This window comes from Pongo abelii, chromosome 20 (genome assembly GCF_028885655.2).
Source record: "Pongo abelii isolate AG06213 chromosome 20, NHGRI_mPonAbe1-v2.0_pri, whole genome shotgun sequence".
Taxonomy (NCBI): Eukaryota; Metazoa; Chordata; class Mammalia; order Primates; family Hominidae; genus Pongo; species Pongo abelii.
In genome coordinates this window covers 1,637,217-1,659,256 of record NC_072005.2, presented here as the reverse complement: position 1 = coordinate 1,659,256, position 22,040 = coordinate 1,637,217, and the positions used below count along the sequence as shown (strand labels likewise).

General features: G+C 58.9%; 1 protein-coding gene across 2 annotated transcripts; it reads left to right on the top strand.

Annotated features, from left to right (window-relative positions):
* The first annotated feature begins 1,659 nt into the window (after positions 1-1,659).
* Positions 1,660-10,191, top strand: ABHD17A (abhydrolase domain containing 17A, depalmitoylase). Of its 2 annotated transcripts, none has more exons than XM_024236851.3 (5): positions 1,660-1,812; positions 5,388-5,957; positions 7,059-7,253; positions 9,478-9,657; positions 9,746-10,191. In XM_024236851.3, the coding sequence occupies exons 2-5, from the start codon at positions 5,626-5,628 to the stop codon at positions 9,969-9,971; spliced, it is 933 nt and encodes a 310-aa protein (XP_024092619.1). In that variant the 5' UTR covers positions 1,660-1,812; positions 5,388-5,625; the 3' UTR covers positions 9,972-10,191. The 2 variants fall into 2 exon arrangements, with proteins under 2 accessions (XP_024092619.1, XP_054394583.1); XM_054538608.2 differs by lacking the exon at positions 1,660-1,812 and adding an exon at positions 6,144-6,296 and having other exon boundaries at positions 5,117-5,957.
* The last annotated feature ends 11,849 nt before the right edge of the window (positions 10,192-22,040 follow it).

The window sequence follows — 22,040 nt, the reverse complement described above, 5'->3', positions numbered from 1 at the left end:
GTTCGGTGTCTGCAGCCCTTTTTGCCCCTGTCCGTCACCTCCTTAGAAAGGCCTGCCTTGACCATGCTCTGAGATTCTCCAGTAATCTTCTTCTATTTTCTTTTACTTTTTTTTTTTTTTTTTTTTTGAGGCAGAGTCTTGCTCTGTCGCCCAGGCTGGAGTGCAGTGGCGTGGAGTAGCTGAGGTTACAGGTGCACTCCACAACAGCCGGCTAATTTTTGTATTTTTAGTAGAGATGGGGTTTCACCATGTTGGCCAGGGTGGTCCAATTTTTGTATTTTTAGTAGAGATGGGATTTCACCATGTTGGCCAGGCTGGTCTCTCGAACTCCTAACTTCAGGCGATCTGCCTGCCTCGTTCTCCCAAAGTGCTGAGATTACAGGCGTGAGCCACCGGGCCCTGCCATAACGCAATTTTTTTTTTTTTTGAGACGGAGTCTCGCTCTGTCGCCCAGTCTGGAGTGCAGTGGCACGATCTTGGCTCACTGCAAGCTCCGCTTCCTGGGTTCACACCATTCTCCTGCCTCAGCCTCCTGAGCAGCTGAGACTATAGGTGCCCACCACCACGCCCAGCTAATTTTTTTTTTTTTTTTTTGAGACGGAGTCTCGCTCTGTCGCCCAGAGACTGGAGTGCAGTGGCGCGGTCTGGGCTCACTGCAAGCTCCGCCTCCCGGGTTCACGCCATTCTCCTGCCTCAGCCTCCCGAGTAGCTGGGACTACAGGCGCGCGCCACCATGCCCGGCTAATATTTGTATTTTTAGTAGAGACAGGGTTTCACCACGTTGGTCAGGCTTGGTCTCAAACTCCTGACTTCAGGTGATCTACCTGTTTCAGCCTCCCAAAGTGCTGGGATTACAGGCGTGAGCCACCGTGCCCGGCCTAATGTAATATTTTAAAAACTAATGCAAAAGAATTTCTGATGAGCAATATATAAAGACTTTAAATAAGCTGGGCATGGTGGCTTGTGGCTATAGTCCTAGCTACTCAGGAGGCTGAAGTGGGAGGTTCACTTGATCCTGGGAGGTCAAGGTTGCAGTGAGCTAGGATGGCACCAGCCTGGGTGACAGAGTAGACTCCATGTTGAAAAAAAGAGGCCGGGCGCGGTGGCTCATGCCTGTAATCCCAGCACTTTGGGAGGCTGAGGCAGGAGGATCCTGGGGTCAGGAGTTCGAGGCCACACTGGCCAACATGGGGAAACCTCGTCTCTACTGAAAACACAAAAATTAGCCGGGCATGGTGGTGGGCGCCGGTAATCCCAGCTACTCGGGAGGCTGAGGCAGGAGAATCGCTTGAAACCAGGAGGCAGAAGTTGCAGTGAGCTGAGATCGCGCCATTGTACTCCAGCCTGGGCGACAGAGCGAGACTCCCATCTCATGAAGAAAAATATTTTAAAACATTTCTAAATGTTGATGTTTGAGTTTTTTTGGCGTCCCTGTAAATTTTGTTTTCCAGGCGAGAACTTTACTGGCCTCAACCTATTCCAGGTGCCCAAGTGAATGAAACCTGAGTTTGGCCCCGCCCACAGAGCAGCAGACCACGCCCCTCGACATATCAGCCCCGCCCCCGATACCAGGCCCCGCCCCCAGGACGCTAGTCGCGCGGTCGCTCTGTGCCTGCAGGCCCCCGCCCCGCGCGTTCCTCGCGTCACTTCCGGGGCGGTGGTGAGAACGAGGCTCACTTCCGTCCGTGGGGGAGCTGCGGCGGTGGCGGTGCAGGAGGCCGGGTTGGGGCGCGGAGGGACCGACGGACGCACGGGCGGGCGGCCGGGAGCCATGGAGCGCGGCCCTGGGGCCCGGGGGCGCGGGCCGGGGTGGTGAGTGCCGGGCAGGGGCGGGGGCGGGCGCGGCCGCGCGGGGTGGCCTCGGTCCCGGCCGCGGCCGTTTGGGGACCCGGGCCGGGCCTCGAGGGCCTGGCAGCCCGTTTGGACGTCCCCGAGACCCCTGCAGCCCCAGGGCTGCCGCGGGTCCTGCCCGAGGAGCCCAGAGCAGGGGCGCGGACCGCGGGTGAGCGTCTGTGATTGGGAAAGCCCTGTCCCCATCCATTCAGCCCTCTGGCGTGGGTTGCGCTCCCACCCTCCTGCGGACGCGGCCCCTGCCTTCGGGGAGCGCCCGTCCGAGCCGCGGATTCCGCTCTTTTGCCCCGAAACTGCCCCCAGCCCGAGAAACGCTTCGGCCTCTGGCCCCCCATGGCAGCTCCCAGGGACCCTCCCGAGCCCTGCTTCCCAAGCAGCTCCCACTCGCTGTTTCCCTTGTCAGGCTTCTTCCTGCCGCCCTGACTCCTGGGCAGGCTTCCCGGCCTCCGCTCGCGTCCGTTCTCCGGGATGCAGCCCTTCCCCTATGTTGTCCATCGCTTGCTCGGGACTTCTTCGTGGCCCCGCCATTTCTCCCAGGATGAAGTGCAAACTCTCGGGGGCGCGACCTCACCCGTCCCAGGCTCTCTCTTAGGACCCTTCTGCTCACTTCTTCCTCCCAGGGTCTGCTCTAGCCAGGAGCCTGCTCTGTCACCTCGGGTTTTGCCCCTGCTTGTCCTTCTGTCCCATCCCCTGTCACCTGGCCCGTTTGCCTGCCCTCTGATATGGCCGCGCCTCCCCCCAGGCGGGTTTCCCACCCTGACTGGTTGAGTGAGGTGCAGTCACTGTCTCCCATATGTAGGTCATCTTCCAGTGTTTTGGCTGCTCGGTTGCTTGCTGGTCCTCAGAACACCTCTAGCTTGCAGAGGGGTGCCCAGTTACGTGCGTGGGAACGGAATTGGTGAGATTCAGGGTGTCAAGGGTGTGTGCCCAGTGAGTGAGGCGTCTGGGTTTGCACTCCCCAGTCCACGCCCATTAGTGACACTAGGGAGGTTCCAGGTACCTGTGGCTGGAGAGGAGAGGAGACTAGACTTTCCCTTTCCTGTCAAAGCTAGCGGACCTTGAAGGATTCTTTTTCTCCTGTGCTTCCTCCTTAATTCTTTGCTGTCTACCAACCGCCCATTCCTTTAATGAGTGGCAAGTCATGGTCCTGCTCTCATGGAGTTTCTGGTTTGGAGTTGGGGGGAGATCTGGCTGAACATGTGAAAAATACAAGCTGTGGAAAGAGCGTGTAAGGGGTCCTGTCCCAGCTTCGAGGACTCTGAGAGCGTTGGCAGTGAGGTGCAAAGGGTGGTTGGGATGGGCAAGGCTGTCCAGTGAGGTTGGGGAAGGGAGTTCCTGGCAGAGGAGCAGAGGCAGGAAGGGGCAAAGTGGCTTGTCTTGAGGGAGCCAGGGGTGGCAGGGTGTGAGATGAGTGAGTCTGGAGAGGTCGGCCTGAGCCGGAATGCAGACCTGGCAGGCTGTGGGGAGGGCTTTGATCTCTATCCAGGGAATAATGGGAGGCCCCCAGGACACCCCAAGAGGGAAGTGGCTCCATTGCATTTGTGTCGTGAAAGATTGTTTGGCTGCTGGGGGAGAATGTCCTGGAGCAGGTGATCAGCAAGGAGGGAGGCTGTTGCTGTGGCTCTGGTGAAAGGTGATGGAGGCAGGGACCGGGCGGTGGCTGATGGGAGACAGGCAGAGCCACCGGCCTGGTGATGGACCGGCTCAGATCCAGAGGGTGGAAGGAGGTGTCAAGGATAACATCTTTGTTTCTGGCATGGTTAGTGGGGCCCTGGCCACCTCGGTGTGCCCCTTCGTCTCCGGGGTCTCTAGGGGCCTGCTACTGCCCACTGGGCTCTCAGGACCCAGCTGCATGATGCCACCTAAACTGCAGGGCCCTCCAAGTCCCCAGCACCAGCAGGGCAGCACCGGTAGGGCCTGGACCTCTTTGAGAATATGTTGAAAAGCTGACATCAACCTCGACGCTGTGGATGTTGGGCCTGATCATTCTTTGGGGTGGGTCTGTCCTAGGCACTGCAGGGTGCTGAGCAGCCTCCACCCAGTCCCCAGTGGTGACACCCAAAACTGTGTCCAGACATTGACAGGTGTCCCCAGGGGGGAGACTTGCCTCCATCTGAGAAGCAGAACCAGCCTGACAGTCCACCTCCCCTCTGAAAAGTGCTTGCGTGTGCGATTTGCCTCCCGCCTGGGAGTCTGGGGGCACTGGAATGCCATCCTTGCCCCACCCTGGCTTTCAGAGCTCTCTCCTCTCCTCCTCATGTGCCTATGAGTCCGGCTCACAGGAACGTGGGTCTCACATCAGGTCCTGAGGGAGCAGGTGTGTTTCTGGGCCTGAGGCTGCTCCTTGGTGGTGAGGGTGTCCCCACGAGCCGTGTGTGTGGCGCCTGCAGCCGCCTGCATGTCCGTCTGTGTCCACATCTGCCTTTGAGCCTCATCTTCCTGGCCCCACGGTTTTCTCATGCTGTGACCCGAAAGCTGAGCATTCCAGGGTGTTCTGCTGCTGAAACTGAGTTGTGAGCGTGTCTCCCTCCTCACTCCAGTCTGAAGGAGAAGCGTGGTCGGTAGATAGATGTTCCCGACCTTTGTGTTTTCTTCACGTCTGTCTGTTGGCAGGTCCTTACACTATTGTGGTTGCTTTAGCAACTTAGCTGTTGTCGACTTAATGTGTTTCATGACGTTCTGCAGCAAGGAAGAAGGTCCGAGTTTCCACTCTGAATCAGGCACCTTCGTTCCCCTCCCCCGTCACTTGACTTCCTGTGGAGTATGTGGTGTCTGTGCTTATAGATGAGAACGCTGAGGCTTCAGGAGGGCAAGTGACTCGCCCAAGGTCACGGAACCCTAAGTCAGGGGTGGAGAAGGACCCCCTGGCCTCAGCCCACCTCCCCTGCCCCTCAGCAGGCCTGGCCCCAGCACAGAGAAGAGCCATTGTTGCTGCTCTTGGGGCCCTAGGAGCCTGGGATGTATCCTGCCTTTGTTTCTAGAGCCTTTGTTTGTTATATTTCCTCTGTCTCCAGACATCGCAGGCCGGTGGGGCCCGGCGCCTGTACACACTCACGTAGCGGGGCCTGTTCGGGTCCCTCGTGGGTCCCTTCAGTCCGAGCTCTGTCCTTGCCTCAGCGGCCTGTCACCCGTAGGGTGGCAGAGATGGGCCGGGGGAGGGAGTGGGCAGCAGTGCGGACCGAGTCCTGGCGCATGGGGTTTCCCTGGTGCTGGAGCCGGGCGTTTGGGGGGGTGGGCGGGGCTGGAGTCATACCCCCTGCATGCCCCCACACCCCATGGCTGTACTCACATGGCAAGAGGATCGCCAGCTCAGGGAAGGTGGGGGCTCCTTCATCCTGTGGAGAGGGGGCTGAATTGGGGTCCCCTGAGCTGTAGGGTGCAGTGCCTGACAGGCCGTGGGGAGGGCCGAGGGGATGGGGACCGACAGGCCCCGGGCCCATGCCGCCCCCGGCACGGGTGGATGCTCCGCCTCCCGGGCGTGCCCAGCTGGACTGTGGTACCCCCAAAGGACCCCACATGTCACTGTTCCCCCGCAGGGCTTCCCACGGCACGACATGGAGACCTGTGGTTGTGCGGCTCCCTGGGGCTCGGCTTGGACCGCGATGGGGCTGGGCCCTGGCCTCCTAACGGGGCTGCCGTCTGGGGCGGTAGCTGGGGGGGTGCCCTCCCCCCTGCCCGCGACTCGGAGCACCCCCACCCCTCCCCTGCCGGGCCAGGCCGGGCGGCGTTGTTGGCGGGGGCCCCGGTGGAGGCCCGGCCCGGGCGGCGCCCGCCATGAACGGGCTGTCGCTGAGTGAGCTCTGCTGCCTCTTCTGCTGCCCGCCCTGCCCTGGCCGCATCGCTGCCAAGCTCGCCTTCCTGCCGCCGGAGGCCACCTACTCCCTGGTGCCTGAACCCGAGCCGGGGCCTGGTGGGGCCGGGGCCGCCCCCTTGGGGACCCTGCGGGCCTCCTCGGGCGCACCCGGGCGCTGGAAGCTGCACCTGACGGAGCGCGCCGACTTCCAGTACAGCCAGCGCGAGCTGGACACCATCGAGGTCTTCCCCACCAAGAGCGCCCGCGGCAACCGCGTGTCCTGCATGTATGTTCGCTGCGTGCCTGGTGCCAGGTGAGCAGCTGTGGCCGCACCTGGGCTGGGTCACCCTGTTCTTGGGGCTCCCGTTTCTGCCTGGGGTGCTTGGTGTGGTTGGTGGCGCCCCTGAGGGCCCGAGCCTGCCGTGAAGGGCCATCCAGCCCGCAAGGGTGATGTCCCTGGTCAGGCCAGCCTCGTCCCTTTGGCAATTTTCTCTCGCAGACAAGGACACCAGGCTCAGGGAGGCCATCCCCAGCTGGCATGGGTGGGCAGGCCGGGTGACTCCAACGACCCAGCGCCTGGTGGTTGCCTGCTGGGCGAGAGGTGGGGCACAGGGGCCACCCTGTCCTGCGGGTACATCCACCTTCTCGCCAGGTGGGGTTCTGACCAGATCTGAGTCCAGAGGGTGAGCCTTTACCTTCTGGCTGGGCTAGGCGGGGGCCTGGGGGAACTGGAGGAAGCAGTCCATGGCAGGGCCAGCCTGGCCACCTGCTCCTGGCACCACCTGGGGCAGCTCCCGTGCTGGGAAGCAGACAGGCCTTGCAGCACAGCCTTGGGGCTTGGGCAGGGTGGTGGGCCAGGAGGGGCTGCGTGAGTGTGAGCAGAGATTGGCCACATTCGCTTGTTGGGGGCAGGGGTGGGGTCCAGTTGTCCCCCAACAGTGAGGGCACCATTCTGTGAGGGGAGGGCAAATAGCCCTGCCAGCAGCAGCGTGGGCTCCCCTGGGAAGGTCCTGAAAGGTGGGCCTGTGCGCTGCATCCCCGGGGGTCCAGGCTCTTCCAGGAGGAACGGCAGCGAAGCCTGCAGCATCTGAGCACACACTGCAAGTCTGCCTTGAGAGAGGATGTGACCGATGGTCCCAGTGTCCCGCTTCACAGATGGGAATCCTGAGGCAGCCCAGGCTGCCTGTCCCCCTGCCAGCTGTCCTGTCCTCTCCCCATGGGGGACCCTCGGAGATGGAGCTGTGCTGTCGTAGCCTCCCCTCTCCATTCACTGACTTCTCGCCCCCTTGGGAGGGGAGTAAATGAGGCACTGGGCATGGCTGGCCACCGGGGTGGGCTGTCAGTACGCATCCTCCTGCCCTGCAGCTGGGCACTGGGAGCGAGGATGTGAACGGCCCTTCTCGGCCTGTCCCAGGTACACGGTCCTCTTCTCGCACGGCAACGCCGTGGACCTGGGCCAGATGAGCAGCTTCTACATTGGCCTGGGCTCCCGCCTCCACTGCAACATCTTCTCCTACGACTACTCCGGCTACGGTGCCAGCTCGGGCAGGCCTTCCGAGAGGAACCTCTATGCCGACATCGACGCCGCCTGGCAGGCCCTGCGCACCAGGTGAGGGTGACCCTGGGGGCAGCTCAGCCTGGGCACACCCAAGAGGGGAGCAGGCCGGGGGCCGGGGGGCGGGCTTCCCTGGGAGGAAGGTGGGCGGCCCTGCAGGAGGCGAACCACAGTGGATGCACAGGGCCAGAGAGCCGGACAGGCGAACTTGGGTGTGCAGGTGCCGCCTCCACAAGGCTGAGGTGTGGCCAGGCGGTCCTCCCACACCCTGGCCTGTGGAGCCAGGCTTCCTGGGAACCCCTGGCCTGAGGACGGGAAGGGGCTGAGCTTGTCACAGGGGCGTGGATGCCACCCGGTGGGAGGGAGTGGGTGGTGTCTGGGGGTCTGTGCACGTGTGGCTGGGAGCCCATTGGCCGAGGCAGTACTTGGGACCAAGTGAGGTGAGGCTGCTGCATCCAGGTCCTGAGGCCTGGCCCATGAGGCCCTGTGGCTGCAGAGCTTGGCCATCGTGGGGCAGGGCCTGCAGGGTCAGGTGCAGACCCCCAGCACACACCCGAGGTCTGGGCCAGCCTCGATTCCAGATCCAGCCCTCCTAGTCATCCAGGTCCCCAGCCCTGCGCTTGCCTGGGCCCTTCACCGGTGTTTGAGCACCGCCCGGGCCAGTGCTGCTTTGGACGAGGAGACCCGGGTGGGCCTCTGGTGGCCTTTCCTGCTCACCATCCACTGGGGCTGTCTCGTCCTGGCCCTGCCCAGCCAACTGGTCTGACCTGCTCCCGCAGGGACCAGGCACAGCTCTGAGAAGTCAGAGGCCCTGGGGAGGTGGGGTCCTTGTTGCCTTGGTGATATTGCAGGCAGTCCCTGCTGTGGGCCTGGGAGCTGGTCCCCTGGCACCACCCTGGCTCTGGGGGCCTCCCAGCAGTGTGGGGCGCTGACCAACCACCACTTCATGCGACTTCCTCGGCCCCTCCTGTCTCTACTGCCTGGGCCACTGGCAGAGTCACACCCGCCATGGCCAGCTCTGAGCTCTGTCTGCTCGGTCATCTGTCCTGCTGCCACTTTGTCCTGCAGGAACCTAGGCCCAGAGCTGTGAGGGGGAGGCCAGAGCGTGCCCAGGGCCTCCACTGGGGATGTGTCCTGTTGGTTTGAGTGGTGACATCCACGTGGCAGCTGGGGGCTCCTGCCTGTAGAGGTGACAGGGCTGGGCTGGCTCAGCACACTACTGACCATGGCTGCCAGGGAGCAGGCCAGGGAGGCTGAAGCAGAGCTGGGGCTGCAGGCACAAGCCAGGCAGCATCGTTTGGGGCATGGGTGAGTGGTGAGCTGTGGAATGCTGCCAGGAGGCTGGGATTCTAGGCCAGGGACGGGGACAGCCCTGTTGGTGGAGTCCGAATGCCAGGCAGAGGGGACGCACACCTGCCCATGCTCCTGCCTTGCAAGAGGGCATCTGCCTGGGATCAGCCTGGAGCGTGTGGGAGGAGAGTTGTGGGGTCCCAGCATGGGCAGGGTGGCAGGTGGGTCCCGCGTGGTTGGGACTGGGCACGAGGAGGCCTTGGAACTGGTGCTGGATCAGCTGGGTCAGGGGCCACACACCAGTGACCTGGGGGTGGGGGTGGCCCTGGGTGGGAGCTGGTGGTGCTGAGGTGGCCGAGGACTTGTCCACTCCCAAGGGAAGGTGCTGGTGGGAGGGGGTGCCACCTCCGCAGCCACCACCCTCGATGCTGACCTGGGTTGCACTGGCATCTCATTGGGCGTGGGGACTCTGAGAGTCCAAAATTGGGTGGAGACATTTCGGGACACAGCTGCCTGAATTCCTTATGGCCAAGGGGGTGGGCAAGGGCTGCAGGGAGGAAGAGTGTCCGCTGTCCTGGCCAGTGCACCAGGAATGGCTTTCTAACCCGGGCAGGAAGGCGTGAAGCATTCAGGATGTGGGGGGCACACAGTTCCCAGTGTGCACCTAGGGGTGACCAGGAGGAGGAGAGGCACCAGGGCCTCCCCTACCCCCGCCCCGGGGGCACTCTGTAGGCGGGATCCCTGCAGATCCTAGCTAGGAAACGCCAGTGAAGGGCAGCGCCAGGGAACCGGGCGGGGCCGCTGGCTTCGCCCACCGCCGCGGTGTTGGGGGCCCTCGGGACTGGTGTGGAGCCTGGGCCTGACCCACTGACTTGGCTGAGTGGGGAGACTGGAGGGTCGCATCCGGAGCTGGGCCCGGGGTCGCCCGCTGGCGGGAAGGGTACGCGCGCGTCGGAGGCCGCGGCTGACCCTGCTCCGGCGCCGCCAGGTACGGTATCAGCCCGGACAGCATCATCCTGTACGGGCAGAGCATCGGCACGGTGCCCACCGTGGACCTGGCCTCACGCTACGAGTGTGCCGCGGTGGTGCTGCACTCGCCGCTCACCTCGGGCATGCGCGTCGCCTTCCCCGACACCAAGAAGACCTACTGCTTCGACGCCTTCCCTAAGTGAGCGGCCGGGGCGGGGACGGGGACGTGGGCGGGGCGGGGCCCGGGCCGGGCGCGAGGTCTCACCCGCTCCACGCCCGTCCTGCAGCATCGAGAAGGTGTCCAAGATCACGTCACCCGTGCTTATCATCCACGGCACGGAGGACGAGGTGATCGACTTCTCGCACGGGCTGGCGCTCTACGAGCGCTGCCCCAAGGCGGTGGAGCCGCTGTGGGTGGAGGGCGCCGGGCACAACGACATCGAGCTCTACAGCCAGTACCTGGAGCGCCTGCGTCGCTTCATCTCCCAGGAGCTGCCCAGCCAGCGCGCCTAGCGGCGGCCCCAACCGGCCGGACCTCAGCAATAAGGCGGCCCCCGGACCTCACCCCGCGCCGGCCCCTCAGGGGCTGCATGTGGACCCCCGGGCGGCCCAGGGGACCCCGCCCCGACCCAGGGGCTGTGGACGATGTACAGGCAACAGAGCTACGCACTCCTTTCCTTTTGGAAGCAAGAAGAAAATACGTGAAAACGGAAATTAAAGATTTAAAATTTTATGGCTGCTCTCCTTCCTTTCATGGGTCTGCTCACTCTCTCGAGGGCTCAGCGAGCTCGAAAGAAAGCTCGGGGTTCCCAGGTTTCGTCCCTGAGTCCCTAGGAGAGATGGGCACGGAACCTCTTATGGGTTTTACTCCCTGCGGAAGCGGGGTGGGTCTCTGTCTAGTCCGGGGAGCCCTTAGGGAGCTGGTTGCCTGGGCGATGATGGGTGGGGGAGCATTTGAGCTCAGGACCCCTGCCTTCCTCCTGCGGAGGCTGGTGAGCCCTGCTGGGTGGGCGCGATGAGGACGCCAGGCGTGGGGGCCCTGCTGCCATCGCGGGACTGCCCCCTCGACAGCTTCCCGTCAGTCCTGCAGAGGGGCCAGGACAGCGCACTCTGGGTCCTGAGGTGCCGCGCTTGACGGACCCCAGAGCTCGGGCAGGCCGCTTCCTTCGTAGATGGCGAAGCTGGGGTCCAGCAGAGGGCGGTGGCAGGTGCTTGGGCCCCGAGAGTCTCCCCTGGAAGAGGGAGCCGACACTGGAGCTGGGATCACGAGAAGAGTGCCTACGATCTCTAGGGCAGAAGCCTTAGGACCGGGAGAACTCGGGAACCGGAGGCCTGTTGTCCACCTTAGGGTTGGGCAGGGTTCAGCCTGTGTCGCGCGACCAGGCGGTGGCGAGGCCGGGACCCCAAACTGCCTCCGGCTAGCTCTAGTCCGCGGCCCCTTTAAGGGGGGGGCGGTGCTTCAGTCTGGGCGCGAGAAGGGCGCAGCGTCACGTGCGGGGCCGCAGCACGGACGGAAGCGGAAGTGGCGGCGTGCGTGCGGAAGTGGAGACGACGGCGGCGGCGGCGATGGCTGGCGTCAGGCTGTGGACGAAGAGGCGGTCTCGGTGGTAAGTGGCGGCCGCTGGGACCCAGCCAGGTACCCGTCCGGCTCGGCCCTGTCCCTTTCCGGCCGCTCTCACTCCTTCCCTCGGCCTCGAGTTCCTCGTGGGCGCGTGGGGGCTGCCGCGGGGTCGGGGCTGCGAGGCAGCGCCCGCCGTTCTATGGTAAGCGGTGCTACAGGACGTTCGGAAGGAATCCTCGCTAGAGCAGGGGACGCCTGGGCTCCTGGCTGACCACGGGGCCTTTTCACGGCCTGGGCTTTGCGACCGCAGTGTCCTCCTTCTGTCCCCGGTCGTGCGCCGTGCCCCCCAGCGCGGCTCACGTTTCGGAACACGTCTGACTTTCATGCCTCCCGAAGAGCCTCCCCGCATCCCGTGCCCTCTGCTCGCTGCTGCCGCTGACCCTTGGGCGCTGCGCTCGTCCAGAGCGTGTTGTCCTCTGACGCTGTCAGAACCTAAGCTCCCTGCGAGCTGGGACTCCGCCGTGTCTTCATTGCCTCCAGTGCAAAGCAACTGCTTGCAAGAGAACAAAAGTGTGTTCAGGTGTACAGAGGAGAAAATTCAAGAAGCCTGAAGGGGTATTTGGTGAAGACTTGATGTGTTTTTCCCAGTCCTAATCTCCAAGGCCCAGTTCTCCCCTGGGGCAGAGAGAAACCCGTTTCTTACGTGTCTACAAAGAAAGTCTATGCAGGAACATCTACGTGCGTTTCTGTAAAAGGTCAGTTACTTTACTTGGGGCCCTTATACTTAACGTAGCTTGGAGAGCGCCCCATGCATTCAGATGCAGGTGGGATTCATCCGGAAACGGAGTTTTATAGCACCAGAATTTATCCCTTTTCCTCTGGAAATTTAGGGTTTTTGCTGTGTTTTATAACGAACAATGCTAGCTTGACTATTCCTTGTACAAACCCTTTTTTGCCCAAGTCGGACTATTTTCTTAGGTTAAATTCTTGGTGCAGAAGTGCGAGGACTGTATTTAGGCCCCTAAAGGGGTGGTATCAAATTGCCCTCCCCACCAGCATAAGAGGGGGCCGGTGACACCTTTGCCCAAGCTGGATTTTGCAGACCTGGTAGGCGTGAGATAGTATTTCACCGTAGCTTTGTGTTTCCTGTAAGTATAATCGAACTTCGTGATGTTCCTGTCACATCTATTTTACGTTGATCATTGTTACTACTGATAATCATTTCGAGGTTGGAAAATATGTTTATCATAAACGTTTGACTATTTAAAAGCCATTTGTATTTTATCTTCTTGGCTCATTTTTCTGTTGGGTGGGATGGTGGTGGTTTCTAGGTATACTTTACAGATTAAGGAAATTCGTTTTCTGTCTAGTAGAAGTGTTTCTTTTTTCTACCTGTCATTAGTCTTTGACTTTGTGTGTATTTTTTTCTTTAAGCCAAGCATCTAAAATTGTTACTGTTCCTTAGTTTTTTTCTCTTTACGGCTCCTGCATTTTTGTGTCATCTCAGGAATATCTTCTCCGCTGTAAGATTATAAAACATTCGAGATTTTCTTCTAGAAATGTAGTGGGTTTTTTTTTTCCCCCATATATTTAAATGCTTATGTCTAATTTTAGAAAGTATTCCTGGTAAGGAGTAAGGTAGGAAGCAAAACTTTTTTTCCACAAATTGTCCCAACTTTATTTCCCAAAAAAGCATTTTTTTCCCCACTGAAGTGCTGTCTTTATGGCAAGTAGATTTGGGTCTGTCCCTAGACTCTTATCCCAGTTTTCCAGAACCCCATTGTCCTCATGACCTGATGTCCGGGGGCCCCGCCTCCTTGCATTATTTTGCAGGTTTCTTTTTTCTCCTGAACAGCAGGCAAGTTTATCTGGTTCTCCCACCGTGATCTTCTTTGAAAACATTGAGATTGCTTAGATTCTTAGATTTATAGATCAAACTGAGATAAAATTCTCATCTTAAAATAGTTGACGACTTCATCTGATCCATGTGGTATTAGTTCCACAAGACACTGTGGTGAAGAGGATTTTGGAAATCTAAGTATTTGGGGCCGCCCCTCCCTCCCTGCGGGCTGTGGATATTCACTGTGCGGGATGCTGGCCTTGGTTTCAGGCAGCCCCATTCTCAAGCTGCTGCAAACTCAGCGCCGAGGCTTCGGTAGGGCTCCCAGACGCCTTCAGCGTACACGTCTGTGTTCCCTGTGCCTGTCCCTCTCAGATGGAGTAAACTGAGTCCGGGCCTTCAGGCTGCAGGCCGTCAGGCCAACTTCCACCCTCGGCCTCTCCCCACCACCCCCTGCTCTTGGGACCCGGGAGGACCCCGCAGGGGTGGTGACAGGGGAGGCCAGCACTCTATTCCAGGACGCACGCTCTCCTCACCTCCCACTTGGTGTGGCCCGGGGCCAGGCCGCCTGGGAGTGGGGCCAACTTCCCATTCTCCATTTTGTGGATTTTCCAGGACACACTTGTTCAAGCCCTGCAGCAGCATTCTCCCGGGTAGGGCGCCTGGGGGCTGAGTCTCTGGTTCACCCTGTGTCACCTGCCCCTGGTACACCCCAGCACGGGGCCCTGGGTGATGGGACAGACACCAGCCAGGTGACCCTGTGGTCTAGACCCACTCTGGTACCCGGAGCCCCGGAGGGAGGGCAGACCCTGCCCAGGGCCAGTGGCTGGAGCATGGCTGTGGGTGTGGCAGAGGCTTGCCTGAGATGTGGGCTAGGCCCTTCCAGTGGGTCAGGTCTGGGGCGGTGCCTAGGGCTGTGCACCCTCAAGCTGCTCCCCGGGGGACCAGTGGCCTGTCAGCCCCGACTGGCATTCATGGGGTCCCAGCATGTGTGTGTGGGCGGCTGACCAAGCTCTTATGATGCTGTGGCTGCGTTCATCTGTCGTCCCATTAATGCCAAGCTGGTGGGACCCACCCGGCTGGCTCTGTTCTGCATGACCCAAGGGCCCACTGGGGTTCTGGAAGAGGATGGAGACCATCCCTGCTTGGCTGTGATTCTGTCCTCTTGGCCTGTGGTGGCCGTGACCTGAGGTGGGGCCTCTGGGAGCAGGCGCCTCCTCTTTCCTCCCCTATGGCAGGCACCTGCCTGTCCACCTCTGAGTCCGGGTGTCAGGATCAAGGTGGGAGCGCAGGGCCGGCTTGTTAACTGGGAGTCCATCCAGCAGGCGCCCAACTGGTGTCAGAGTGGCCCAGGGACCAGCACAAGCCCCTGGTCCCACTTCCCTCCCGGTTCCGGGCTCCGGCCACGGGCCACGTCGATCTTCACGATGACTCTGGGCTGCTGGGGTCACTGTCCCTGCTTCCCCACCGAGAGAAGTAGCCGAGACCCCGGCCAGGCCTGCGCTCCCTCGGCACTCGGCGTCTCCCAGCCACGACAACACAGGTGGCTCAGAAATAAGGTCCCGAGACACAGATCTGCCCGGCCAGACAGCGAGCTCTCCCGCCAGACCAGAGCCTATTCTCTCCCCAGCACCCAGCCGGAAGCGGAGCTCAGAAAAGGCACTGTGTGTGTCCGTGGAGGATGAGAGTGCGACTCTGAGACCGGCCCTCTCCAATAGCCTCACGGAGGGAACGGGCCCAGGCGGGGTGCTTTATGTGAAGCCTGTGGCTGTTAGCAGAGCGCCCTGAAACCCCACCACTAGGCGGGGCGCGGTGGCTCACGCCTGTAATCCCAGCACTCTGGGAGACCGAGGTGGTGGATGACCTGAGGTCAGGAGGTCGAGACCAGCCTGACCAACATGGTGAAACCCTGTCTCTACTAAAAAAGTACAAAAATTAGCTGGCATGGTGGCGTGAGCCTGTAATCCCAGCTACTCGGGAGGCTGAGGCAGGAGAATCGCTTGAAACCAGGGGGCGGAGGTTGCAGTGAGCTGAGATTGTGCCACTGCACTCCAGCCTGGGCAACAGAGCAAGACTCCATCTTAAAACAAAAAACGAAAAACACCACCACCTGTCCGACCCTGTTCAAGGAGGAAAGCTCTTACGGAAGCTTTTCATCATCTTTGGGAGGCCAAGGAAGCGGGGTGCCTGGGGGTCCTGGTCCCCTCCCGGCTCCGTGCAGATAAAATCCCCAGCCCTGGCCCTGCAGTCCTGCTGAGGAGGGGCTGGGGGTGCAGGGGGCGGGGGATTCGCACGGGAAAGGAAATGCCAGCCGGATCCTGCCCCTGCTGCCCACCCTGTGCAGGATGGAGGAGGCCTTGGTGTCCCTGCAGCAGCTCCTAGCATGGAGGCTGTGGACCCCAGAGATGCTCCCTGCAGGACCCCACGCAGGGGCTTCCTTGCAGTCGGCAAGGAGGGTGACCTCGCTGTGTCCTCTGGTTGGAGGGTGGCAGCCACTGCCCCACCTTCCCACCTGGCTGGTGGAACCTTGTCCTGTGTCCCCCAGGAGCTTGCAGCTGCCCCCCCCCGCACCGTGCGTGGTGGCCCCCCTGGACTGGACCATGGTAAGTGATTTAACGCCTTAACACAGAAATACACCCTTAGTGGCTTTGGGGGTCGGTGTTTCGGTCACATAATGCAACACGTGCAGTAATGTAAATAAAGGCTTTATCACCAGACCACAGTGTCCTGCAGGAACGCCAGCCCCTGGGGGGTGGGGACTTTAGGATTTTGTTGACAATCAGGATCACCAGGAGAGGTCAGGGTCACACCGTCAGATACTCAAGTGGGTGGCACAGACCGCTGAGTGCGTCCTCTGCAGGCCTCATGGCCACCTCCGCAACCCGTCCGCTCCCTCCTGCTGCGGCCCCGGGTCCCCGCAGCCCTGCCCGGAGGTGGCTTCCACAGGTTGGCAAAAGTCATCCGTGAATAAACAGCCTGTGGGTACAGGTGACAACACACGGAGAATTGAGGCCATGTCTGGGGCACAGGCTTCACTGTGAAGCTTGCTTTTCACACCCCATCCGTGAGGCTCCGCGGCAGGACTGATGGTTCTGCCTGATTCTCCAGCAGCCACAGGGTCTCTGCCACCCCACCGCTGACACTGGGGTCCATTCTGTCTTTTTTCTGTTACCAGCAGTACAGTGTACAGCCCTATGCACTCTTCCTTTCGGATCTTTCTTTTTTCTTTTTTTTTTTGGAGACAGAGTCTCACTCTGTGGCCCAGGCTGGAGTGCAGTGGCGCAATCTTGGTTTACAGCAATCTCCGCCTCCTGGGTTAAAGTGATTCTCCTGCCTCAGCCTCCCGAGTAGCTGGGATTACAGGTGCGGGCCACCACGCCTGGTTAATTTTTGTATTTTTTGTGGAGACGGGGTTTCACCATGTTGGCCAGGCTGGTCTGAAACTCCTGACCTCAGGTGATCTGCCCGCCTCTGCCTCCCAAAGTGCTGGGATTACAGGCGTGAGCCACCACGCCAGGCCAGGAATCAGGAATCTTTCTTTTTTTTCTTTTTTTTTTTTTTTTTCAGTCAGACTGTCACCCTGTTACCTGGGGTGGAGTGTAGTGGTATGATCATGGCTACCTGTAGCCCCAACCTCCCAGGCTCGAGTGATCCTCCCACCTCAGCCTCCCAATTACCTGGGACCACAGGCACACGTCACCACACTTGGCTGATTGTATTTTGTGTAGAAATGCAGTCTTGCTTTCTTGCCCAGGCTGGTCTCGAACTCCTGGCCTTAAGTGATTCTCCTGCCTTGGCCTTCCAAAGTGCTGGGGTTACAGTCATGAGCCACCGTCCCTGGCCCTTAGGAGTATTTCTTGGGTGCCTTTCTAGGAGTGGACTTTAAAGCAACTCCAAGCAGTGCTGCAAATGTGAGCCGCTGCCGCGTTGCCATTGTCATTATTATTATTCAGTCCAGTCACTCCCACATCCACTTTCATATTTGTTTAAAAAGTAAGTTTCGGCCGGGTGTGGTGGCTCACGCCTGTAATCCCAGCACTTTGGGAGGCCGAGGCGGGCAGATCATGAGGTCAGCAGTTTGAGATCAGCCCGGCCAACATGGAGCAACCCTGTCTCTACTAAAAATTCAAAATTAGCCGGTTGTGGTGGCACGTGCCTGTAATCCCAGCTACTCAGGAGGCTGAGGCAGGAGAATCACTTGAACCAGAGAGTCAGAGGTTGCAGTGAGCCGAGATTGCGCCACTGCACTCCAGCCTGGCGACAGGGAGACTCCGTCTCAAAAAAAAAAAAAAAAAGTATTTATCTTGGGCTGGGTGTGATGGCTCACGCCTGTAGTCCTAGCACTTTGGGAGGCCAAAGCAGGAGGATTGTTTGAGCCCAGAAGTTGGAGACCAGCCTGGGCAGCAAAAGTAAGACCCTATCTCTAGAAAATAAAATTTAAAAAAATTTAGCCAGGCATGGCGGTGTGCACCTGTGGTCCCAGTTACTTGGCAGGCTGAGGTGTCAGGATCACTTGAGCCCGGGAGGTAGAGGCTAGAGTGAGCTGTGATTGCTCCACTGCACTGCAGCCTGGGCAACAGTGAAATCTCATCTTAAAGACAATAAAACATTTTTTATTTTGGAATAGTTTGAGGGCTACAGAAGAGCTGCACAGGTGGTGCAGAGAATCCCATCAACCCTTCACTGGCTTCCCTTATGGTAACACCCCGTCAAAGCCAGAACATTTTCTTTTTTTATTGAGCTGGAGTTTCACTCTTTCACACAGGCTGGAGTGCAGTGGCGTGATCTTGGTTCACTGCAACCTCCACCTCCTGGGATCAAGTGATTTTCCTGCCTCAGCCTCCTGAGTAGCTGGGATTACAGGCGCCCACCACCACACCTGGCTAATTTTTTTTTGCATTTTTAGTAGAGACAGGGTTTCACCATGTTGGCCAGGCTGGTTTCGAACTCCTGACCTCAAGTAATCCGCCTGTCTCGGCCTCTCAAAGTGCTGGGATTACTCACGCCTGGCCAAAGCCAGGAAATTAACATGGGTACAGCTCTGACGGTGAAATCCCGGGCTCTCTGTTCCAGCTTCCTGTTTTCCGCCAAAGTCTTTTCCTTTCCTGGCCTGGCCCCCATCCAGGGTCCCACATGGCATTTCATCCTTATGTCTCTTGAGTCTCTTAAGAGTGTATCATGGTTCTTCAGGCTTTCCTTGTCTTTAATGACTTTGACAGTCTTGAGGAGGCCTGCTTAGGTGTCCCCTAATTGGCCGGGTGCGGTGGCTCACGCCTGTAATCCCAGCACTTTGGGAGGCCGAGGTGGGTGGATCACCTGAGGTCAGGGGTTCAAGACCAGCCTGGTCAACATGATGAAACCCGGTCTCTAGTAAAAGTACAAAAATTAGCTGGGCGTGGTGGTATACACAGCTACTCGGGAAGCCGAGGCTGGAGAATTGCTTGAATCCAGGAGGGAGGTTGCAGTGAGCCGAGATTGTGCCATTGCACTCCAGCCTGGACAACAAGAGCGAAACTCTATCTCAAAAAAAAAAAAAAAAAAAAAGCCCGGTGTGGTGGCGGGAGCCTGCAATCCCAGCTACATAGGAGGCTGAGACAGGAGAATCGCTGAAACTTGGGAGGCAGAGGCTGCAGTGAGCCGAGATAGTGTCACTGCACTCCAGCCTGGGCAACAGTGAGACTCTGTCTCAAAAAAAAAAAAAAAAAAAAAAAAAAAAATCAACAAAAATAATGCCCTAATCTGGGTTTGCCTGTCTTCCTGAGGTCACACTGAGGTGACAGGGTTTGGGGCAGGACACCCCACTGGAGGCCCCTTTCTCCTCACATTCTAGCAGGGGTCGCCGAGACCCTGACGACTTCACCCATGATGTTGACCTCGGCCCCCTGGTGCAGGTGGGGTCCCTGGATCTCCCGGAGGCCCATTGCCATCATCTTCTGTCCCTGTCCTGTTCTGCGGCAGCAAGTCCCTCAGTCCAGCCCACACTGGGCAGGGGGTGGGGGGAGGTTTTATCTAGAAGATGAATTTTCATACAGAAAAGCCTAAAAATGAAAGGACAAATGGCCCATCATTGCATTGCTTAGATGCCTGTTGACGTTTAGAGGCACGTAGTAAATACACATGGTAAAAAAAAAATGAGTACTACAGAAAGTACTATTAAAACTATCACAAAGACCCGACTGTCTTAAATCAAGATGTGGCAGTTCCAGTGCGTGCACACACAAACACACACACACGTCCTTACACATTATCCCCTCTTCTGCTGCACCTTTGTTATTTATTATTGTTTTTATTTATTTGAGAGGGATTCTCACTGTCACTCAGGCTGGAGTACAGTAGTACAATCTTGGCTCACTGTAACCTCCGCCTCCCCAGTTCAAGCAATTCTCCTGCCTCAACCTTCTGAGTAGCTGGGATTACAGGCGGCCCCCCACCACGCCTGGCTAATTTTTGTACTGTTAGTAGAGACAGGGTTTCACCATGTCGACCAGGCTGTTCTTGAACTCCTGACCTCAGGTGATACATCTGCCTTGGCCTCCCAAAGTGCTGAGATTACAGGCATGAGCCACCACACCCAATCTATCATTACTTTTAGAGACAGGATCTCACTCTGTTGCCCAGGCTGGGGTGTATCACAGCTCACTGCAGCCTTGACCTCTGGGCAGCAAGCAATCCTCCCGCCTCGGCCTCCTGAAAAGCTGGGACCACAGGCGTGCACTACCATGCCTGGGAAAGTTTTGAATTTTTTTGTGTGCAGACAGGGGTCTCACTATATTGCCCAGGCTGGTCTTGAACTCCTGGGCTCAAGCAGTCTTCCCATTTTGGCCCCCTAAAGTGTTGGGGTTACAGGCGTGAGCCACTGCACCTGGCCCTGCACCCTTGTTTTTGGCCCTCACCTACCTTGGGGTATCCATGTTGTGGGTGCACCCCCGGTTATGTAACCTCTGCCCTCATCTGTCCTCTGGGAGACTGTGTTCTTTGCCCTCTATGAGGTAGGGCTCCAGTTCCTGGCTCCGTGGCCCCTCTGAGAGTCCAGTTGTCGTGTTCTTCCTGCCCTGCTAGAGACCCACCCCCAGCAACACCTGGGTGCTGTCTGTCCCCTGCTGAGCTTTGCTCCATAGCCCTCAGGCTTGGGAGCTCCATCTTTGGGGCTGGGAGGAGCTGTCCCCCTGAACCTCTTGGGTGCTGTCAGGGAAGGGTAGACATGACCCCCCATTTACAGGTGAGGAACAGGTTTGAAGAAAGAAGGGGCTGAGTTATGGATGCCCCAGAGTGTCTGCTGCCTCTTAGCTGTGAGTAGGGGCCAGCTGTTCTCCGTCCTCTCCCAGTCTTGGTATTTTTCATCTGTAGAACGGGAATGACAACTCCTTTTTCTTTTTTTTTTTTTTTTTTTGAGGCAGGGTCCCGCTCTGTCACCCAGGCTGGAGTGCAGTGGTGCAATCACAGCTCACTGCAGCCTTGACCTCCTGGGCTCAAGCGACCCTTCCACCTTAGCCTCCTGAGTAGCTGGGACTACAGGTGTGGGGACACTGCGCCCAGCTAATTTTTTTTTTTGAGACAGTTTCTCTTTTGTCACCCAGGCTGGAGTGCAGTGGCACGATCTTGGCTCACTGCAACCTCCGCCTCCTGGGTTCAAGCGATTCTCCTACCCCAGCCTCCTGAGTAGCTGGGATTACAGGCATGCGCCACCAGGCCCTGCTGATTTTTTTTTGTATTTTTAGTAGAGACAGGGTTTCTTCATGTTGGTCAGACTGGTCTCAAACTCTCGACCTCAGGTCATCTGCCTGCCTCGGCCTCCCAAAGTGCTGGGATTACAGGCGTGAGCCACCATGCCTGGCCTCCAGCTAATTTTTTTTTTTTTTGAGATGGAGTTTTTGCTCTTGTCGCCCAGGTTGAAGTACAATGCTCAATCTCAACTCACTGCAACCTCCACCTCCCAGATTCAAGCGATTCTCCTGCCTCAGCCTTCTGTGTAGCTGGGATTACAGGCGCCCACCACCTGGCCCGGCTAATTTTTTCTTGTATTTTCAGTAGAGACGGGATTTCACCATGTTGGCCCGGCTGGTCTCGAACTCCTGACCTCAGGTGATCTGCCCGCCTTGGCCTCCCGAAGTGCTGGGATTACAGGCGTGAGCCACTGCGCCTGGCCTCCAGCTAATTTTTTAATGTGGAGAGTCGGGGGTCTCATTATGTTGCCCTGGCTGGTCTTGAACTCATAGCTTCAAGTGATCCTCCTACCCCAGCCTCTCAAAGTGCTGGCATTCCAGGCATGAGCCACCGTGCCCAGTGGAGAACTTACAGGGTCATAGAGAGGAGAGTAAGGAAGAGAGGACAGAGCCCTGTGCCGGGCGCTGCTGGAGGTTTGTCCATGTTCACCGCAGGGGTCATGGGTTGCCTGAGTGTTCCTGGGGCTTAGGGGTGTGAATAGAAGCCTCATGGGTGGGGTGTAGGCTGTGTGTCCCCCACCTGGGGGCTCCTGCCTGTGGAGTGGCTGGCATGACCCGCAGATGAGGCCACTCACTTGAAACCCTGATAATGGCTGGAGCGGGCAGACAATGGAGTCTCACAGTGAAGGTCCTGCCTGGGGCCATGTGGCCCAGGGAAGGCAGCCTGGACCCATGGCCCACCCCTGGAGGCTGCTCACCCCTGCCCATCCCATCGTTAGCCTCCCAGTTACAACTGTAAGCCCCTTGAGGGCAGGGCTGGTTGGTTCTGCCCTAAGCCCAGGAAACATCAGTGGAAGACGCATGCTTGGGTGTGGACCCTGAGATCTCAAGACACAACTGTCCACAAGCCAATGCGGGGTCCCAGGACCCTGGGGGCTGCTGGGATGGTGGGGGTCTGGGGGACCTGCCCAGGTGGCCCACCGTCTTAGAAGTTCAAAGACAACAGAGGCCCAGCAGGAGCAGCAACGCCGACCCCCAGCGCCCACCGAATGGTAGGGGTGCAGAGAGGGCTCTAGAGCCCAGGCCTAGGAGAGGGGCAAGTGTGTGCAGGGCTCTGTCCAGCCACGTGGAGTGGGCTTACTGGGGCCCAGGGAGGGCTCAGCTGGCTTAACCAAGCATGGTTGAGCCCAGGCGCGGTGCGGGCGACCCAGGGAACAGTGGTCAGCCTCGGCGTCAGCTGGGGTTGCAGGTGGGCGGGGGATGGGGCTAGAGAAGCCCCGAATCGGGTCAGGGTCTCT